Source organism: Symphalangus syndactylus, chromosome 17 (genome assembly GCF_028878055.3).
Source record: "Symphalangus syndactylus isolate Jambi chromosome 17, NHGRI_mSymSyn1-v2.1_pri, whole genome shotgun sequence".
Lineage (NCBI taxonomy): Eukaryota > Metazoa > Chordata > Mammalia > Primates > Hylobatidae > Symphalangus > Symphalangus syndactylus.
Window position 1 is genome coordinate 52,371,213 of NC_072439.2, and position 18,114 is coordinate 52,389,326.

Genomic DNA, 18,114 nt, shown 5'->3' on the forward strand with positions numbered 1-18,114 from the left:
GCATGGTGGTGATTATGTTTTTTAAAAAATATACTCACTGGTTAGAGATGCATAATCAAGTATAGAATAATATGATAATGATGTCTAGTTTTTGCATTGGAATGTTGTGGTATGAAAGATAAAACTGGGGAATAGATAAAACAAAATTGGCTCTGAGTTAATAGTTACTTAAGCTTGATGATGAGTGCATAGGTGAATTATTATACTTTTTCTCTACTTTTTGTGTATATTTGAAATTTTTCATTCAAAAAATTATACCAGAAGGAAAGAGACAAAATTTCCCAATTGCCAAGACCAAGAAAATAATTGAATTCTGGATTCTGTAGTTTAGTAAGCTTGTCTTCAGTCTGAAACATGGCTCTAGAATGAGCTACTAAAAGGACAGTGTATAATCATTGTGATAAGGGAGTGTTTATTAAGTCAAAATGAGCTTCCTAAGAACAAATTGTTTCAAGCTTATCTTGTTTCCTTTCTGGGTAGAATTTCCAGACAGAATAATAGAATACACATCAGAATAATAGAACTGTAAACATAATTTTGGCAAAATATCTGAGAAAAGAGAAAGTCTTTGGGTTGCATGATGATGACAGAATTGTCATTGGTTAAGGTCAGTAAAGTCAGCTGATTAATGAGTTAGTTTTAATTCGAGGGAAGGACTGTTGGTGAGCCACAGGATCTTGTTCAGAGCACACTGAACAGTCTTATAAATAATTTAGATGATAGCCTAGTAACAGTTTTATAATTTATACATTACATACTTCTGTATGTAATGTAAGGACTGACTAATGTTTTAAAAGAGAAAATCAAGATTTAAGTAGGCGTCAGTAGGCTGGAATGATAGGCCAAAACCTGGGTGGAATTTAATAAAGATAATTGTAAAATTCTGCCGTAAGGTTCAGAAATGAGTTGCATAAGTGTAGGGTAGTGTAGGATGGGGAACTTCTTGATCATAGCTGTTTATGTGGGAAAGATTTTTTTTATTTTTATTTTTTCGTGTGGTGGAGTCTCACTCTTTCACCCAGGCTGGACAGTGGCGCAAGGGCTCACTGCAACCTCTGCCTCCCGGATTGAAGTGATTCTCCCGCCTCAGCGTCCTGAGTAGCTGGGACTACAGGCGCCCACCACCACACCTGGCTAATTTTTGTATTTTTATTAAGAGACAGGGTTTCGCCATGTTGCCCAGCTGGTCTTGAACTCCTGACCTCAGGTGATCCGCCTGCCTCGGCCTCCCAAACTGCTGGGATTACAGGTGTGAGCCATTGCACCATGAGAAAGAGATTTTAAAAATGTTTTATTATCTATAAACTGAATGTAAGCTGTCATTATTGTGTGATTGCAGAAGCACAAATGTCGTCTTCATTTGTGCAGATGAATTAATGCAAAGATAGTGTAAGGGATGTATCAGTCAGTTCTCAATGCTTTTGTTGTTATTTAGCAATTCAAAATTATTTTTTGGCCAGGAAGTTCTCATCTCATGTTGTGACTACACTAATGTACATCTACATGTGCACAGATACAAGTTTCTATTTGGGTATTCATTATCACTGGGTGATGTATTCATAGTAAACATCTTCAGTTCGGAGATACAGTACTTAAGAGTTTTGATTACTTGATAGAATATTTCCAAGTAGTTAAGTGAGGAGCCTCTTATTGTTGTTATACTTTCAGTCTCTACACATGAAAAATTGATGGAAGGCCTACTACACAAACTTATTCACCCGAAAGGGCTCTATTTTTTTCTTAAAATCCATCTGTTAGTATGAAATCATTTTCCAGCTTACTTTACAGTGATTGTTAGCGTTGCATTTTAAAGTATTTTGGCAGATGAAAGCATTTTGGAATTTTCTGAAATTTGTACAAGTTCTTAGTTATTAAATTGATAGTGAAATGGTTGACTTTATAATCAGATTTTTTTGAAAAGTATTAATGTTTATTCATTTAAACTTTTTTTTTGTCATTTTCAGGGAATCTGGGAAGAATTGCAAAGTCTATACCTTTAGTAAGGATGGGACCTTGTTTGCCTGGGGCAATGGAGAAAAGTTAGGTTCATTTACATAACATATTTTGTGTGTCATGAATATAAACACAACTGGCATTATTTGAATAACAGATATTTGAGTGTCATTAATAAAATCCATCTTTTAATGTCATGATGTAGTGAGATATTACCTCTCGTTACACAGAATACCTTCAAAATTTTTCATTTCTATATATACGTCATGACTTGTTTGAGTTATCTAGTTACTTAGAATTAAAAATTAATGTATGAAAAATATAATTTAATGCTAAAGAAGTTGAGTTGTTTTAAATAGTGCTCTAAGTTATTGGTTGGAGTTTCTTAAATCTGCACTAACACTGAGAAAATAATTCTTTACTCATTTAATCCTAGATGTAGATACTTTTTTATCTTTGCTGTTAAATTACTAACAACTGCCTGCAGTTATTATTATTAGTCTTATGTATATAAAAGTGTACGTTATTCAAAAGAACGTTTAGTATAATATATGTTACATAAAATACCAGTTTACAAAATTGGTCTTGCACAAAAAATTATGTTGATTAAATGCTTATATTTTATTAAGAAAACCAGTCCTTTTTAATTTTTCAAGAGTTACAACAACATTTTATTTCATAGACCATGCAAATGCCCAAATATTTGTTGCTTGGCTTAAAGATATTTACATTGTTTTAAACCACATATAATACTGTTAGGTTTTTCAAAAGGGAGAAAATGCATGCATTAGTTTGAAAAGTAAATTTTAAACGTTGTTCTTTACAATGTTAATGTATTCAGAAGTCTTTCACCTACCCGGTGAGATTGGATTAATACTTGCTTTTTAAAAATTGACTACTAAAGAGAACATGTTGAATTAGTTGATTCACCTTTTATGACTATAAGTAGCTGGCAGAATTAGCGTTTATAATTTTAAAAAATTGGTCTTTTATTCTTTTTCTTTTTTTTTTTTTTCAATTTTTTGTTAGGTTGACCAGGTTAGACTCAAACTCCTGGCCCCAAGCAGTCCTCCTGCCTTGGTCTCCCGAAGTGGTGTGATTATAGGTGTTAGCCACTATGCCCAGCCCTTTTTTTTTTTTTTTTTTTTTTTGAGACAAGCTGTCACCCAGGCTGGAGTGGTGCAGTGGCGTGATCTCAGCTCACAGCAACCTCCACCTCCCAGGTTCAAGCGATTCTCCTGCCTCAGCCTCCCCAGTAGCTGAGACTACAGGCGGACAACACCATGTCTGGCTAATTTTTGTATTTTTAGTAGAGATGGTGTTTCACCATGTTGGTCAGTTTGGTCTCTAACTCCTGACCTCAAGTGATCCACCCGCTTCATTCAACCTCCCAAAGTGCTAGGATTACAGGCATGAGCCACCTCACCCAGCCTGAATCTACTACTCTCAAATCATTAATAATATAATTATAATGAGTCTTATCTACAATGTTAACAGTTTTAATCTCAGCCTCAAAAAATAGGATGTGATCTCAAAATTTCTTATTCTTTTTTTGTGTAACCTATTGTGGGTACTTAAATTTTATTTTTTAATCCATATTTTAGTTTGTATTATTTGAGTAATGAGTCAATAGAAATTTACTACCTAATAGGCTATACTATACTTCTTTTCATTGTCTTTTTTTGTTTGTTTGTTTTTGAAGTATTCATTGTTCTTCTAGCTTAGAGTTTGTTGAATAAGTCTGTTTTTACCTTGGCAGTTATTGTTAATAGTTCACTCATATCCACACTTAACCTTCCATGGGATTCAACTCTGAATCCTTTAAGTATGTCCCCATATGTCATGTCCATGATTTTAATAGATATCTTCTATATTAAGTTCTAGCATTTATTTCATTAAAGTGCTGTGACCACAATGGTACTTATTGTTCTGGGGCAAGAGAACTACATTTCATGTATTGATTGTGGTCTTTGTTCAGCTTCTGGTTAACTAAGTCAGAAACCGTTACTGATTCTTCCTTAAATATGTTTTTTCTTAATTAAAATAAACATCTTTCATTAAACTAAGAATAACTCTTAAAGACCATCAATTCTGAGTAGGCTCTGGTTGCAAAGCAAAGAAAAAAATAAAGGTTAACAACAGCAACAACAAGAAAACAAGAAAGCGTCTTGTAATTCTAAAATAGGTTATTTGCAGCAAGTTGTAAAGATTTCCATGTAGGTGTGTGTGTTTAAATAATATGTGGTAATTTTTCATTCTTTTCAGTGACTGCTTATCTTAACCTCAGTTATCTTCCTCAGACCTGAGTAGAACAAAGTTACTTATAACAACTTCTGGAATAAGATGGAGTGTCTTTTTTTTTTTTTTTTTTTTTTTAAACACCCCAGAGTGTTTAGTACATAAAAGTGAGTCAGGCCAAACTGATTTCAAAGCTTGGCTGTGGCATTTATCAATAGTATGATCTTGAGCAAATTGTCAAATCATTTTATTTTTCTAAGCCTAAATTTAAGCACTTGTAAAACAGAAATGATGACATTTATAAGATTGTTGTAAGGATTAAATGAGAAAATGTACATAAAGTGGTTAGGTACATAGAAAACATCCCAAAATGGAACTGCTTTTATCATACAATTACTGTCATTTTTGTCATTGTACCATAATAATTCTTAGAATCATATCTTTTAGAGATTGCTCTTGAGATTGTAGTAGACATCAAATGTCTCCTTACTGATTTCCCTAGCTGCTACAGCTGTATTTATTTAAAAAAAAAATTTTTTTTAATTGAGTTGGGATCTTGCTATGTTGCCTGGGCTGGTTTTGAACTCCTGGGCTCAAGCAGTCCTCCCACCTCAGCCTCCCAGCGTGCTGGGATTACAGGCGTGAGCCACCACACCCAGCCCATTTATTCAAATTTAAAAGTATACTTTTGCAGGCTGGACACGCTGGCTCATACCTGTAATCCCAGCACTTTGGAAGGCCAAGGTGGGTGGATCACCTGAGGTCAGGAGTTCAAGACCAGCCTGGCCAACATGGTGAAACCCCGTCTCTACCAAAAATACAAAAATAAGCCAGGCATGGTGGCATGTGCCTGTAGTCCGAGCTACTCGGGAGGCTTAGGCAGGAGAATCACTTAAACCCAGGAGGCAGAGGTTGCTGTGAGCCAAGACTGTGCCACTACACTCCAGCCTGGGTGACAGAGTGAGACTCCATCTCAAATAAAAAATAAAACAAAAGTATACTTTTGCCATTTTCTCTAGCACCTCTGCCTTTCCTTTGGTTTGATAGACCTCAGCTTCTCTATAGATTAGTTTTGTGTTCACTTAAAGGCGTTTTTTTCCTTTTCAGCTGAAGGTGGAATCATCCATGTGTCTTCTATTTTATATCATTTCCCAACATTAGCCTTATATAGGAGACTTTTGGTAAAATACACATTTTTTTTTTTTTTTTTTTTGAGACTGAGTCTCACTCTGTCACCCAGGCTGGAGTGCAGTGGCACGCTCTCAGCCCGCAGCAGCCTCTGCCTCCTGAGTAGCTGGGATTACAGGTGCCCACTGCTGCGCCCGGCTAATTTTTGTAGTGTTAGTAGAGACAGAGGTTCTCCATGTTGGCCAGGCTGGTCTCGAACTCCTGACCTCAGGTGATCCACCCACCTCAACCTCCCAAAGTGCTGGGATTACAGGTGTGAGCCACTGCACCTGGCCTTTTTTTTTTTTTTTGAAGTTAAGGTATTTCCTGCATATTTTCTAGAACCAACTTAAAGTTGATTTTTATGAAAAATGAACATTTTGGGCTGGGCATGGTGGCTCACGCCTGTAATCCCAGCACTTTGGGAAGCCGAGGCGGGTGGATCACGAGGTCAGGAGATCAAGACCATCCTCGCTAACACGGTGAAACCCCATCTCTACTAAAAAAAAAAAATTAGCTGGGTGTGGTGGCAGGCGCCTGTAGTCCCAGCTACTCGGGAAGCTGAAGCAGGAGAATGGTGTGAACCAGGGAGGTGGAGCTTGCAGTGAGCCGAGATCGTGCCACTGCACTCCAGCCTGGGAGACAGCAAGACTCCGTCTCAAAAAAAAAAAAAATGAACATTTTGGAGTGATCTGTATTTGAAAAGAGGTATGAATGTTTTGGTGAGTGTTGACTACTATAAAACAGTATTTCATTGCTGAAATAATTTCTTTTGAAACCAGAGTAAATATTATCAGTGTCACTAACAAGGGACTACTGCACTCCTTCGACCTCCCAAAGGCAGTTTGCCTTGAATTCTCGCCCAAAAATACTGTCCTGGTAACGTGGCAGCCTTATACTAGTAAGTATTTTCTCAGTGTAAAAATACTCTGACAGGATCAATTATGTTTAGTGGGGGGAAAAAGTTATAAAGTTTATAACCTCATAAGAAAGTAATTAGTCTTTATGATAGTAAATAGTGTTTGTGAATATTATGATCAACAGTGAATCTTGTACTCTCCAAATAAACAATGTATTGAAAGTAATTTCAAGGTATATGGTAAGTTAGTGTAAAGAGCCATTATGAGCTAAAGGAAAAGAAAAAGCTCAAGGGAAAATTCAGGAAGTAAATAACTGCTGGATAGAGATTTCTGAAGATTAAGAATAATAATGACTTTTAAAATCAAGACTTTTAAATAATTATTATGTGAAAGGAAGTACAGTAGACAAAACATCTAAGGGATATGTATGGTATAACAGAGTAGAAAATGTTGTGCCATTTTCCAATATATTTAAAGAGATACCTAATGATAATACATTATATGAACATTTTATGTAGCTGTGTTTCATGTAATAAAATAGTTATAGGGGCTTATTTTAAGAAACATTTTCTAATAATGTTGATATTGTTGAATAAGTAAATGATAATAGGTCATTATTGGCTTACAAACCTTTTGAGTTTTTGTTCTTTGAAGAGGTATGAACTCTAATTAATCTTATTTTTCCAAGTAAATGAAAGAGATACTGAGAATCAGTTGAGAATCATGAGTGGGTTATGTAACCTTTTATTTATTTATTTATTTATTTAGGTAGCAGAGGCAAGCTTTCATGATTTAACCCATTTGATAGTAATCCATGTCAAACTTAATAAATAAGAAAAATAATCCTTTTACAAATGTTGCAAGGCAATTACTGAAAAAAAGAATTTTTATTGCAGCTTCTAAAGATGGCACAGCTGGGATACCCAACCTACAACTTTATGATGTGAAAACTGGGACGCGTTTGAAATCTTTCATCCAGAAAAAATTGCAAAATTGGTAAATAAATGGTTTAAGATGCTAATTTTTTACATAGTATTAATGTCATCACTGCATAATATTTGTTTTCCTGATATTGATTTAAAAAATAACTTATCAGACAAAAATCTGTATTTTTAAGGATTTTGTATGTAGGAATGTAATAGAACAAAAACTTGATCTTTCTTTCCTTTAGTATTAAGTGGAAAGGAACAGTGTTTCTTTTGTTTGTTTGTTTGAGACGGAGTCTCACTCTGTCGCCCAGGCTGGAGTGCAGTGGCGTGATCTTGGCTCACGGCAACCTCTGCCTCCTAGGTTCAAGTGATTTCACCTGCCTCAGCCTCCCAAGTAGCTGGGACTACAGGCATGTGCCACCATGCCTGGCTAGTTTTTGTATTTTTAGTAGAGATGGGGTTTCACCATGTTGGCCAGGCTTGTCTTGAACTCCTGACCTCAGGTGATCCACCTGTCTCGGCCTCCCAAAGTGCTGGGATTACAGGTGTAAGCCACCGCACCTGGCCTTTTCTATTAACATATATTGACTAAAACTATTAGTAACTGACTTAATATCATATTTATAAGTGTTTATAAGTGTTTTTCCTTAAATAGTAACCAATATCATAAATTACTTTAACATGTTAACATGATGTTACATTCTGTCTGAATATTTCTTATACTTTTTTTTTATTGACATAGGTGTCCATCCTGGTCAGAAGATGAAACTCTTTGTGCCCGCAATGTTAACAATGAAGTTCACTTCTTTGAAAACAACAATTTTAGTATGGAAAGATTTATGACATAATTTTATTACTTACTGTAATCGTATACAGTTTTCATTAACTTTTATGACATCATAGGGTTTTCCTAAATACTGTTAATTTATTAATCAATAATTACTGTTACATTCATTTGCATAATTCTTTAGAAGTCTGAATTCAGTGAAAATCTGTAACACAAAGGTTTTCTTTTACAATAACTTTTTATTATCTGGTAATTGCTATTAAGACATTTGAATATCTTTTCCTGAATTTAATTGCTATTGAAATTCTGTGATACAAGTTTTTTAGATATTTTATCGTGTAGAATTTTCAACTTCAGACACCTAGTTCTAGTAACCATCAGCTTGTGGCCAGTCTTATCTCATCCATACATCTCTCCAGCTACCTTCTCTCTTACTAAGTGAAAGCAAATCCCAGATATGGTATACTTTTATATACTTGTTAAATATGTAATTGTAAATATTTCAGGGTAGATTTCTGAAGATTGGGGCCTTTCATTTTTTAAACTTAGCCACGAAACCATTATCACAAATTATTAAATATGTGTTCAAATTTCTACTAATTGCAAATGTTACAATTTTTTTTAAAACTCAGGATCCAAATAAAGTACTGCACATTGTGGTTGATTGATACATCTTTTATGTTTCTTTTGGTCCTATAAGTTCCCACTCTACCTGTTTTTTACTCTTCATAATTTATTGTTTAAGAAACAAGGTTATTTGTCTTTCATGTTTTCCCATAGTTTGAATTTTGCTTTTGTATCCCATGGTATAATTTAACATGTTCATCTGTCCCCTATAAATTGCAAGTTGGCTCTAGAGTTGGTCAGCTTCAGGTTCTTTTTTAGGTGAGTAAGGGTAAGACTACATCATAAGGTGGTGTTCACTTCTTTTATCAAGAAGCACATAATGTCTGGTTGTCTTTAAGGCTTAGCTGACATTAATGTTTCATGCCTGGATGCATTATTTCATCAGTGGTTGCAAATTGTTGATACTTTGGTTTTTTCTCCCTCACTTATTTTTCAGCTGTACTGCTTCTATAAAGAAAAATTTCCCCTTCTACTATTTGGTTACCTAGTGCTGCATTTATATAGAAAAGGCAGGATAAATATTCTTGCTTTTATCAGTTTTAATATAATGTATTCTATCTCTAGCAACCTTCATTGTAACCAGTTAGCTTTTTCCCCATTCCTGTTTTTTGAGAGTGGGCCTCATTCTTTTGTCCAAGCTGAGTGCAATCATGGCTCGCTGCAACCTCGACTTCCTGGGCTCAAGCAATTCTCCTGCCTCAGCCTCGCAAGTACCTGGGACTACAGGCTTGCACCACCATGCCCGGCTAATTTTTGATTATTTGTACAGACAGGATCTCATTATGTTGCCCAGGCTGTTTTTTAGTTCCATTCTTTTTTTTTTTTTCAAGATGGAGTTTCGCTGTTGTTGCCCAGGCTAGAGTGCAATGGTGTGATCTCGGCTCACCACAACCTCCGCCTCCCAGGTTCAAGCGATTCTCCTGCCTCAGCCTCCTGAGTAGCTGAGATTACAGGCATGTGCTACCATGCCCGGCCAATTTTGTATTTTTAGTAGAGATGGGGTTTCACCATGTTGGTCAGGCTGGTCTCCAGCTCCCAACCTCAGGTGATCCACCTGCCTCAGCCTCCCAAAGTGCTGGCATTACAGGCGTGAGCCACTGCGCCTGGCCTTTTTAGTCCCATTCTTAATGAGCTGTGGATTTAAAAGTTATGTGTTTCAGTCCATTGTAGTTATTTTTCTTATTGATGCTCAAATTGTCTCATCTTTGACCAATTAGTCTTTAGTGACTTCTTTGCTATATGGTAAGACAAGTCATTCTAGTATTAATTTGTGCATTTCTAACCATTACACCTACAACTGGCTAATTTTTCAGGAAACCCTGTCTCCTTTTTGGTGTGCTACTGTTGAATAGCTATTGATCTCTGAAATTGAACAAAGAAAAAGTATTAGCTCTTGATCTCATTGAAGGAAACATTAAAAGGAAATAGGGTTTCTTGAAAAATTGGCTGAGTCTAGCAAAAAAAATGGTATTTAGATTCTAGGGATTCTTATTTGCTGTTGCATTGATCATTGTTTCTAGGCCTTTTTTTTCTATTTAAAAGATGTAACAATCATAATTTTATTTAAATTAAAGGTTTATACGTATAGTTTTATTTAAATTAAAGACTACAAGGTTTTTATTTAACAACTTCTATCTTATTTGTATTGCCTTCTGTCACCACCAAGAATCTTGTTACTCTGGAATACCAGGGATGATAATTTGAGAATACCACATTCATATAAGTATTCATTTGGTTTGTTCCACATTATCTACAGGGTATTCTTAGAATCTTAATACCGGAAAGTAACACTATTACTGAAAATAATTTTTTAAAAAGGGTTTGCAGTTATTTTTGTCTTGAGAGCATCCCATTACTGATTGTACAGTTTTGAGTATATCATAGTTAGAATAGGAATTGGTAACTTTGTTCACATGTACCAAAGATGGCGTGTAGGCTGATTTTGAGCAGCATCCAATCAGTATAGTTATGCATTTTATTTTCCTGTGTTTGAGGCGCACTGTCACCTCACTGTTTCTGGGTTAGCTTGCTTTCTTGTCTTATTCTCCTCTTTGTGAGCATGCCAAATGAAGAGGGATCACCACTTTTGACAGTTTGGTATGCTGCTTTTGAAAAGCCATTGATCTCTGAAATTGAACAAAGAAAGTATATTAGCTCTTGATCTAATTAACTAGGGTAGCAGTTTTATTAATAATAGCATGGTTCAGACTGCCTGGAATAGAGTAAGCTCTTAATATCAGCCATTGTTACTGTGGTTGTGATCATCATTATCATGCATCTGTTTATCACATTAAGTTACAGAATTTCCATATCCACATTCTGCAGTAGTAGGCCGAGGTTGATCTTTTCCTTTTAATAGGCTCTAAGACCACTTTATTTCAGCGATTGAAGAGAGGATAACTGACGTTTATCAAATACCTACCATATGCCTGGCACTGTTCTCTTAAAACCAATTACTGAGAGTTAGGTGGTATAATCCCATTACTTGTCTAAGCTTACACTGCAAGTAAATGACTGAGTAGAAATTGAAGCCTACATTTGTCTTGCTCCTACCCTATGCTTTTTCCACTGTGTTACTGTGTCTCACCAGGAGGAAACTACAGTGAGTAGTATTAGTGTGTAGTTATAGTGATCTTTTATAATGTATTCAGAGTTTAACATGTTCCTTTTAGGTTCTCTCATCAATCTGATTTAATTTACTCTTTTTTTTAGACACAATTGTAAGTAAATTGCATTTGCAAAAAATTAATGATTTTGTATTATCACCTGGACCCCAACCATACAAGGTAATTGCTGTTTTTGTTTATGTGTAATATTATGTGTTTAAACCTTTTCCTAGTTTTTTGTGATTGTAAAAACATGTCCATCTCAGTTTTTATTCTTCAAAAAATTAAGTAATGATTTATGTCTATGTATCTTAGGTGGCTGTCTATGTTCCAGGAAGTAAAGGTGCACCTTCATTTGTTAGATTATATCAGTACCCCAACTTTGCTGGACCTCATGCAGCTTTAGCTAATAAAAGTTTCTTTAAGGCAGATAAAGTTACAATGCTGTGGAATAAAAAAGGTATGCTAAGTATATTTTATCCCTCCTTTTGTTTATCAGTTGTTAATTTAGGCTGTATTCCTATGTGTATAACAGAAGAATCAATGCCCATTTAATTTGTGTTTTAAATCTAATTAAAGTTTTTACTGTTATAGCTACTGCTGTGTTGGTAATAGCTAGCACAGATGTTGACAAGACAGGAGCTTCCTACTATGGAGAACAAACTCTACACTACATTGCAACAAATGGAGAAAGTGCTGTAGTGCAATTACGTGAGTATTCCAGCAGTCTTCCTTTGATTAGAAATAATGATAATAAAAAATACTATGCCATAAAGATGATATAATCTAAATTCTTGATCAAAAGATAGAATTCATATACCTTAATAACCTTTAAGATAAAATTCTTCTTAATTAAGAAACTTAAAAATCATCCTCAAACATACCTTATTTTGGCAGAATACAATTATTTGAGTTATGCCAACATTTTAGAAGTGAACTTCCTGAATGAGGTAATTCCATTGTAGTAGCTCTTTTGGAACTTACTTAGCTAATTATAACGGCAAATTGTTTAATACTGTCTTTAGAATTGTTAGTAATATCCAAGAGGCCAGGCATGGTGGCTCATGCCTGTAATTCCAGCACATTTTGGGAGGCTGAGATGGGAGGATCATTTGAGCCCAGGAGTTCAAGACCAGCCTGATCAACATAGTGAGACCCTACCTCTACAAAAAATAGAAAAAGTTAGCCAGGCATGGTGGCGTATGCCTGTAGTCCCAGCTCCTCAGGAGACTGAGGCAGGAGGATCACTTGAGCCCAGAAGTTCAAGGCTGCAGTGAGCTATGATCATGTCACTGTACTTCAGCCTGGGTGAAAGAGCGAGACCCTGTCTCAAAATAATAATATCCAAGAATGTTACCACTTCATCTGTTGTTTTAATGAACTAAAACTTTAATAGTTTTAAAATACTGATAGCGTCCTAATTTTCTCATTTTGAATTGAACATGTGTAAGTAGGGTAATCTATATTTTAAAAAAAACTATTTCCATTGAAGTCAGAGAAAAAAACAAGGATGGCTCCCTTTTTCACTTTATTTTAATAGCATTCTGAAATACCTAGTCACTATAACTAATCAGCAGAAGTAAAATATATATACAGTTTTGAAAGAAAACAAAATCATCTCTGCTCACGTAGATGAAGTCACACTATAACCAACAGCTACTTTAAAAAAATGAAAGATTCCATATATAGCAAAAAATAAGAAGAAGAACAAATATATAGGGCCAATGAGAAGAAAACTCTAAAACTCTTCAGAGAGACAAACTATGACCTTTACTAAGAAGAATTATTTTTATAAAGATGTCATTTCTCGCCTGTCAGTCTAAAATCAAATTTAAATGCTAACTAATTTTTTTTTTAACTATATAAACTGGCTGTAAGGTTGGTGTTGAAAAATGAACACACAAGAATATTTTGGAAACTTGTGTAAAAGAAGAGCAGGGCAGGGGAAGTTATCTGGAGTTCTGACACTACCAGATATTAAAATGTACCCAGCACTTTGGGAAGTTGAGGCGGGCGGATCATGAGGTCAGGAGATCAAGACCATCCTGGCTAACATGGTGAAACCCCGTCTTTACTAAAAATACAAAAATTAGTTGGGTGTAGTGGCACGTGCCTGTAATCCTAGCTACTCGGGAGGCTGAGGCATGAGAATTGCTTGAACCCAGGAGTGGGAGGTTGCAATGAGCCAAGATCGCGCCACGGCACTCCAGCCTGCTGACAGAGTGAGACTCTGTCACAAAAAAGTAAGCCAATTGTAATTAAGACAGTTTGGTTGTGGTATATGGATATACTGGTAAAAGTGATAAATCAGTGGAAGAGAACAGAGTCCAGAAATAGATCCATACTTTTGTAGACATTAATATATAATAAAGTCAGCATTTGAATCAATGGAGGAGAAAATATTGATCATTTAATATATGGTTTGGGATAACTGGCTAGCCATTTGGAACAAAAGGTTATCTTCTTCACAAAATAAATTCTGGTTGGGTCAAAAACTTATACATAAGACTGCAGAGAAATTAGACTATATGGGAGAATTTTTTTTCTAATCTTAAGAGTAGAAAAAGACTATTTAAACAAGACAGGAGTGCTAAGGGGAAAAAATAATGAATTTGACCATAGAAAAATAATGGATTATTACAATGAGAGAAGAAAAGAGTCCATAAATTAAGCAAGATGAACAAAAAGTTGGGGAAAATATATTTTTTAGTCAAGTGATGAGTATGAGGAAGCGCAAATTTTCTGAATATATCAAGTAAGCCAAGTAAAAGACCAATAATTGGAGAAAAATAAAATAGGCATAGGATAGTAAAAATTAGTCCTCAGAGCTGGTGCAGTGGCTCATGCATATAATCCCAACTATCTAGGAGGCTGAGGTGGGAGGATTGTATGAGCCGAGAAATTTGAGGCTGCAGCGAGCTAAGATCCCACGGCTGTACTCCAGCCTTGGTGACAGAATGAGACCATCTCTTTAAAAAAAAAAAAAAAAAAAAAAAAAGAAAAAAAATCAGCCCATAGAAAAAAAAATAAAATTACTTATATTAAAAGATGCTTATGGGCCGGGCGCGGTGGCTCACGCCTGTAATCCCAGCACTTTGGGAGGCCGAGGCGGGCGGATCACGAGGTCAGGAGATAGAGACCATCCTGGCTAACACGGTGAAACCCCGTCTCTACTAAAAATACAAAAAATTAGCCGGGCGAGGTGGCAGGCGCCTGTAGTCCCAGCTACAAGGGAGGCTGAGGCAGGAGAATGGCATGAACCCCGGGGGGCAGAGCCTGCAGTGAGCCGAGATCGCGCCACTGCACTCCAGCCTGGGTGAAAGAGCGAGACTCCATCTCAAAAAAAAAAAAAAAAAAAAAAAGATGCTTATAATTTAAAAAATAGAAATAAAGACAGACATTTTCACTTAGTAGGCTAATGAAGATAAAAATATGAAACTACACAGTATGGTTGAAGTATAGTGAGGGGGAAGCCTGCATCATCAAAAACTGTTAATAGAGGCTGGGCATGGTGGCTCATGCCTGTAATCAATCCCAGCACTTTGGGAGGCTGAGGCAGGTGGATCACCTGAGGTTAGGAGTTCAAAACCAGCCTTACCTACATGGCGAAAGCCCATCTCTACTAAAAATACAAAATTAGCCCGGCGTGGTGGCTCATGCCTGTAATCCCAGCTACTCAGGAGGCTGAGGCAGAATTGTTTGAACCTGGGAGGCAGAGGTTGCATTGAGCCGAGACCGTGCCACTGCACTCCAGACCGGGCAATGAGAGTGAAACTCCATCTCAAAAACAAAAATTCTGAAAGGATATCCAAGAAATATAACAGAGGGTTGCCTTTGTGTAAAGTGACCTGTGTTTTTGGCTTCTTTTTTTTTTGAGATGGAGTCTCGCTCTGTCACCGAGGCTGGAGTGCAGTGGCACAATCTTGGCTCACTGCAACCTCTGCCTCCCAGGTTCAAGCGCTTCTCCTGCCTCAGCCTCCCGAGTAGCTGGGATTACAGGTGCATGCCACCGTGCCCAACTAATTTTTCTGTTTTTAGTAGAGATGGGGTTTCACCATGTTGGCCAGGCTGGTCTCAAACTCCTGACCTCAGGTGATCTGCCCACCTCGGCCTCCCAAAGTCCTGGGATTATAGGCGTGAGCCACCGCACCTGGTCTTTTGTGGCATTTTAAAAAATATAGGGCACAGTGGCTCATGCCTATAATCCTAGCACTTTGGAATGCCAAGGCAGGAGGATCCCTTGAGCCCAGGAAGTTGAGGCAGCAGTAAGCTGTGATTTTGCCACTGCACTCCAGCCTGGGCCACAAAGTAAGATCCCATTTCTATAAATAAATAAATAAATAAATAAATAAATAAAATAGTTTGTATTTTGATTACCATCTACACGTATTACCCCTTCCAAAAAAAATTTGTTTATTAATAGTAACAAACTATTACTATAAGGCCATATTACCAAAATGTTTAAAAGAAATTAAGATTCAGTAGGGGTTCTTAAATAAATTTATGATTATACATTAATCCCCCTAGTATATAATGTAAGAGTATTTTAATGTTAACATTCCTTGAAACTTTTTTATCTGTTTGACGTGTTTGTGAGTATTATATGATGGTAACTTTTGCTAACAAATATTTATATAGTTCTTTATTGCTAATTTGGGCTTTATATTCTTTTTCTAGCAAAAAATGGCCCCATTTACGATGTAGTTTGGAATTCTAGTTCTACTGAGTTTTGTGCTGTATATGGTTTTATGCCTGCCAAAGCGACAATTTTCAACTTGAAATGTGATCCTGTATTTGACTTCGGAACTGGTCCTCGTAATGCAGCCTACTATAGCCCTCATGGACATATATTAGTATTAGCTGGATTTGGAAATCTGAGGGGACAAATGGAAGTGTGGGATGTGAAAAACTACAAGCTTATTTCTAAACCGGTGGCTTCTGATTCTACATATTTTGCTTGGTGCCCGGATGGTGAGCATATTTTAACAGCTACATGTGCTCCCAGGTTACGGGTTAATAATGGATACAAAATTTGGCATTATACTGGCTCTGTCTTGCACAAGTATGATGTGCCATCAAATGCAGAATTATGGCAGGTTTCTTGGCAGCCATTTTTGGATGGAATATTTCCAGCAAAAACAATAACTTACCAAGCAGTTCCAAGTGAAGTACCCAATGAGGAACCTAAAGTTGCAACAGCTTATAGACCCCCAGCTTTAAGAAATAAACCAATCACCAATTCCAAATTGGTAAGTAAAGTTTTACTACTTTTATAGAAAAAAGTTTATTTTGGGCCAGGAGTGGTGGTTCACATCTGTAATCCCAGCACTTTGGGAGGCCGAGGCAGGAGGATCATTTGAGGTCAGGAGTTTGAGACCAGACTGGCCAACATGTTGAAACCCCATCTCTACTAAAAATAACAAAAATTAGCTGGGCATGGTGGCGCATGCCTGTAGTCCCAGCTACTCAGGAAGCTGAGGCAGGAGAATCGCTTGAACCTGGGAGGTGGAGGTTGCAGTGAGCCGAGATTGTACCACTGCACTCCAGCCTGAGCAACAGAGCGAGACTCCATCTCAAAAAAAAAAATTGTATCACTGGTCTGAAACTTCTTAATTTCCATCGAAATGTTCTATTTAAACAGTATTGTTTTATTTATGTAAAATTATATAAAGACATAACACATGATATTTATTTGTATTTATCATATTTATTTAGCTTTAAAAAGAAAGTATATAGTAGACTTCGGATTTTTCCTATTTCTGTATTGGAATTTTCTTTACCTCAGATAAAAACAAAAGTAACTCCAACCCATCCTGCTTTCTGAATCTGTGCATGATGGCATAATTCTTTGATCCATAAAAGTAGTAGGTTTATTTTGGTGAGGGGGAGAAATTGATATAGAAAATAATACTTTGAAAATGGTGATGAAATTAGGCAAGAACTTAAAATCAGGGTGTTTTTTTTTTTTGAGACAGAGTCTCACTCTGTCACTGAGGCTGGAGAGCAGTGGGGCGCGATCTCTGCTCACTGCAACCTCCGCCTCCCGGGTTCAAGCAATTCTCCTGCCTCAGCCTTTTGAGTAGCTGGGATTACGGTGCCTGCCACCACATCCAGCTACTTTTTTGTAGTAGAGACGGGGGTTTGCCCTGTTGGCCAGGCTGTTCTGGAACTCCCGACCTTAGGTGATCCACCCGCCTTGGCCTCCCAAAGTGCTGGAACATGAGGTCAGGAGATCGAGACCATGGTGAAACCCCGTCTCTACTAAAAAATAGAAAAAATTAGCCGGGCGTGGTGGCGGGCACCTGTAGTCCCAGCTACTCGGAGAGGCTGAGGCAGGAGAATGGCGTGAACCCGGGAGGGGGAGCTTGCAGTGAGCCGAGATTGCGCCACTGCACTCCAGCCTGGGCGACAGAGCGAGACTCCGTCTCAAAAAAAAAAAAAAAAAAAAGTGCTGGAATTACAGGCGTGAGCCACTGTACGCGGCCAGGATTTTTTTGTTAACATTTAAGATTTCTACTAAATTGTTGCTTTTTTATGTGGCGTGATGATTGTGTGGTCCTGTCAAATCATTTTAGTTGAAGTAGTTGTATGCCCAGTAATTAGAAATGTTTACATGTATCTAATTCCAGAAACAAGCCAAATTACAAAGAAAATACTGTCAAGAAATTACTAGAAACAAAGACAGTGTAGTAGATAACTTCACAAAGGAGGAGGGTTACACAGCAGTAGGGGAAAAAAGGTGTTGGGGTTCGTCCCCCACAGAAAAAGTTTTTTATAGGTAAAAATTTACATATAAATTATACTTAAAGAGTATTTATTAGCTTTCCAAAAAACCTTCACCTTTTAAAATGTGTTCGTTGGTCCGGCGTGGGGGTTTCCATCTGTAATCTCAGCACTTTGGGAGACCGAGGGGGGTGGATCGCCTGAGCCCAGGAGTTTGAGACCAG

The 18,114-nt window shown here is 36.9% G+C and overlaps 1 protein-coding gene across 8 annotated transcripts in view; it reads left to right on the forward strand.

Annotated features, from left to right (window-relative positions):
- Positions 1–18,114, forward strand: part of EIF2A (eukaryotic translation initiation factor 2A) — a 39,321-nt gene that overhangs the window by 10,202 nt on the left and 11,005 nt on the right. For 2 of the 8 annotated variants that reach the window (XM_055247395.2, XM_055247398.2), the window contains exons 3-10: positions 1,965–2,039; positions 6,141–6,259; positions 7,115–7,214; positions 7,890–7,972; positions 11,274–11,347; positions 11,483–11,627; positions 11,762–11,878; positions 15,845–16,416. In XM_055247395.2, the coding sequence (XP_055103370.1) occupies positions 1,965–2,039; positions 6,141–6,259; positions 7,115–7,214; positions 7,890–7,972; positions 11,274–11,347; positions 11,483–11,627; positions 11,762–11,878; positions 15,845–16,416 (1,285 nt within the window). The remainder of the gene's footprint in view (positions 1–1,964; positions 2,040–6,140; positions 6,260–7,114; positions 7,215–7,889; positions 7,973–11,273; positions 11,348–11,482; positions 11,628–11,761; positions 11,879–15,844; positions 16,417–18,114) is intronic. The other 6 variants (XM_055247397.2, XM_063620232.1, XM_055247396.2 and 3 more) reach the window with 5 other exon arrangements.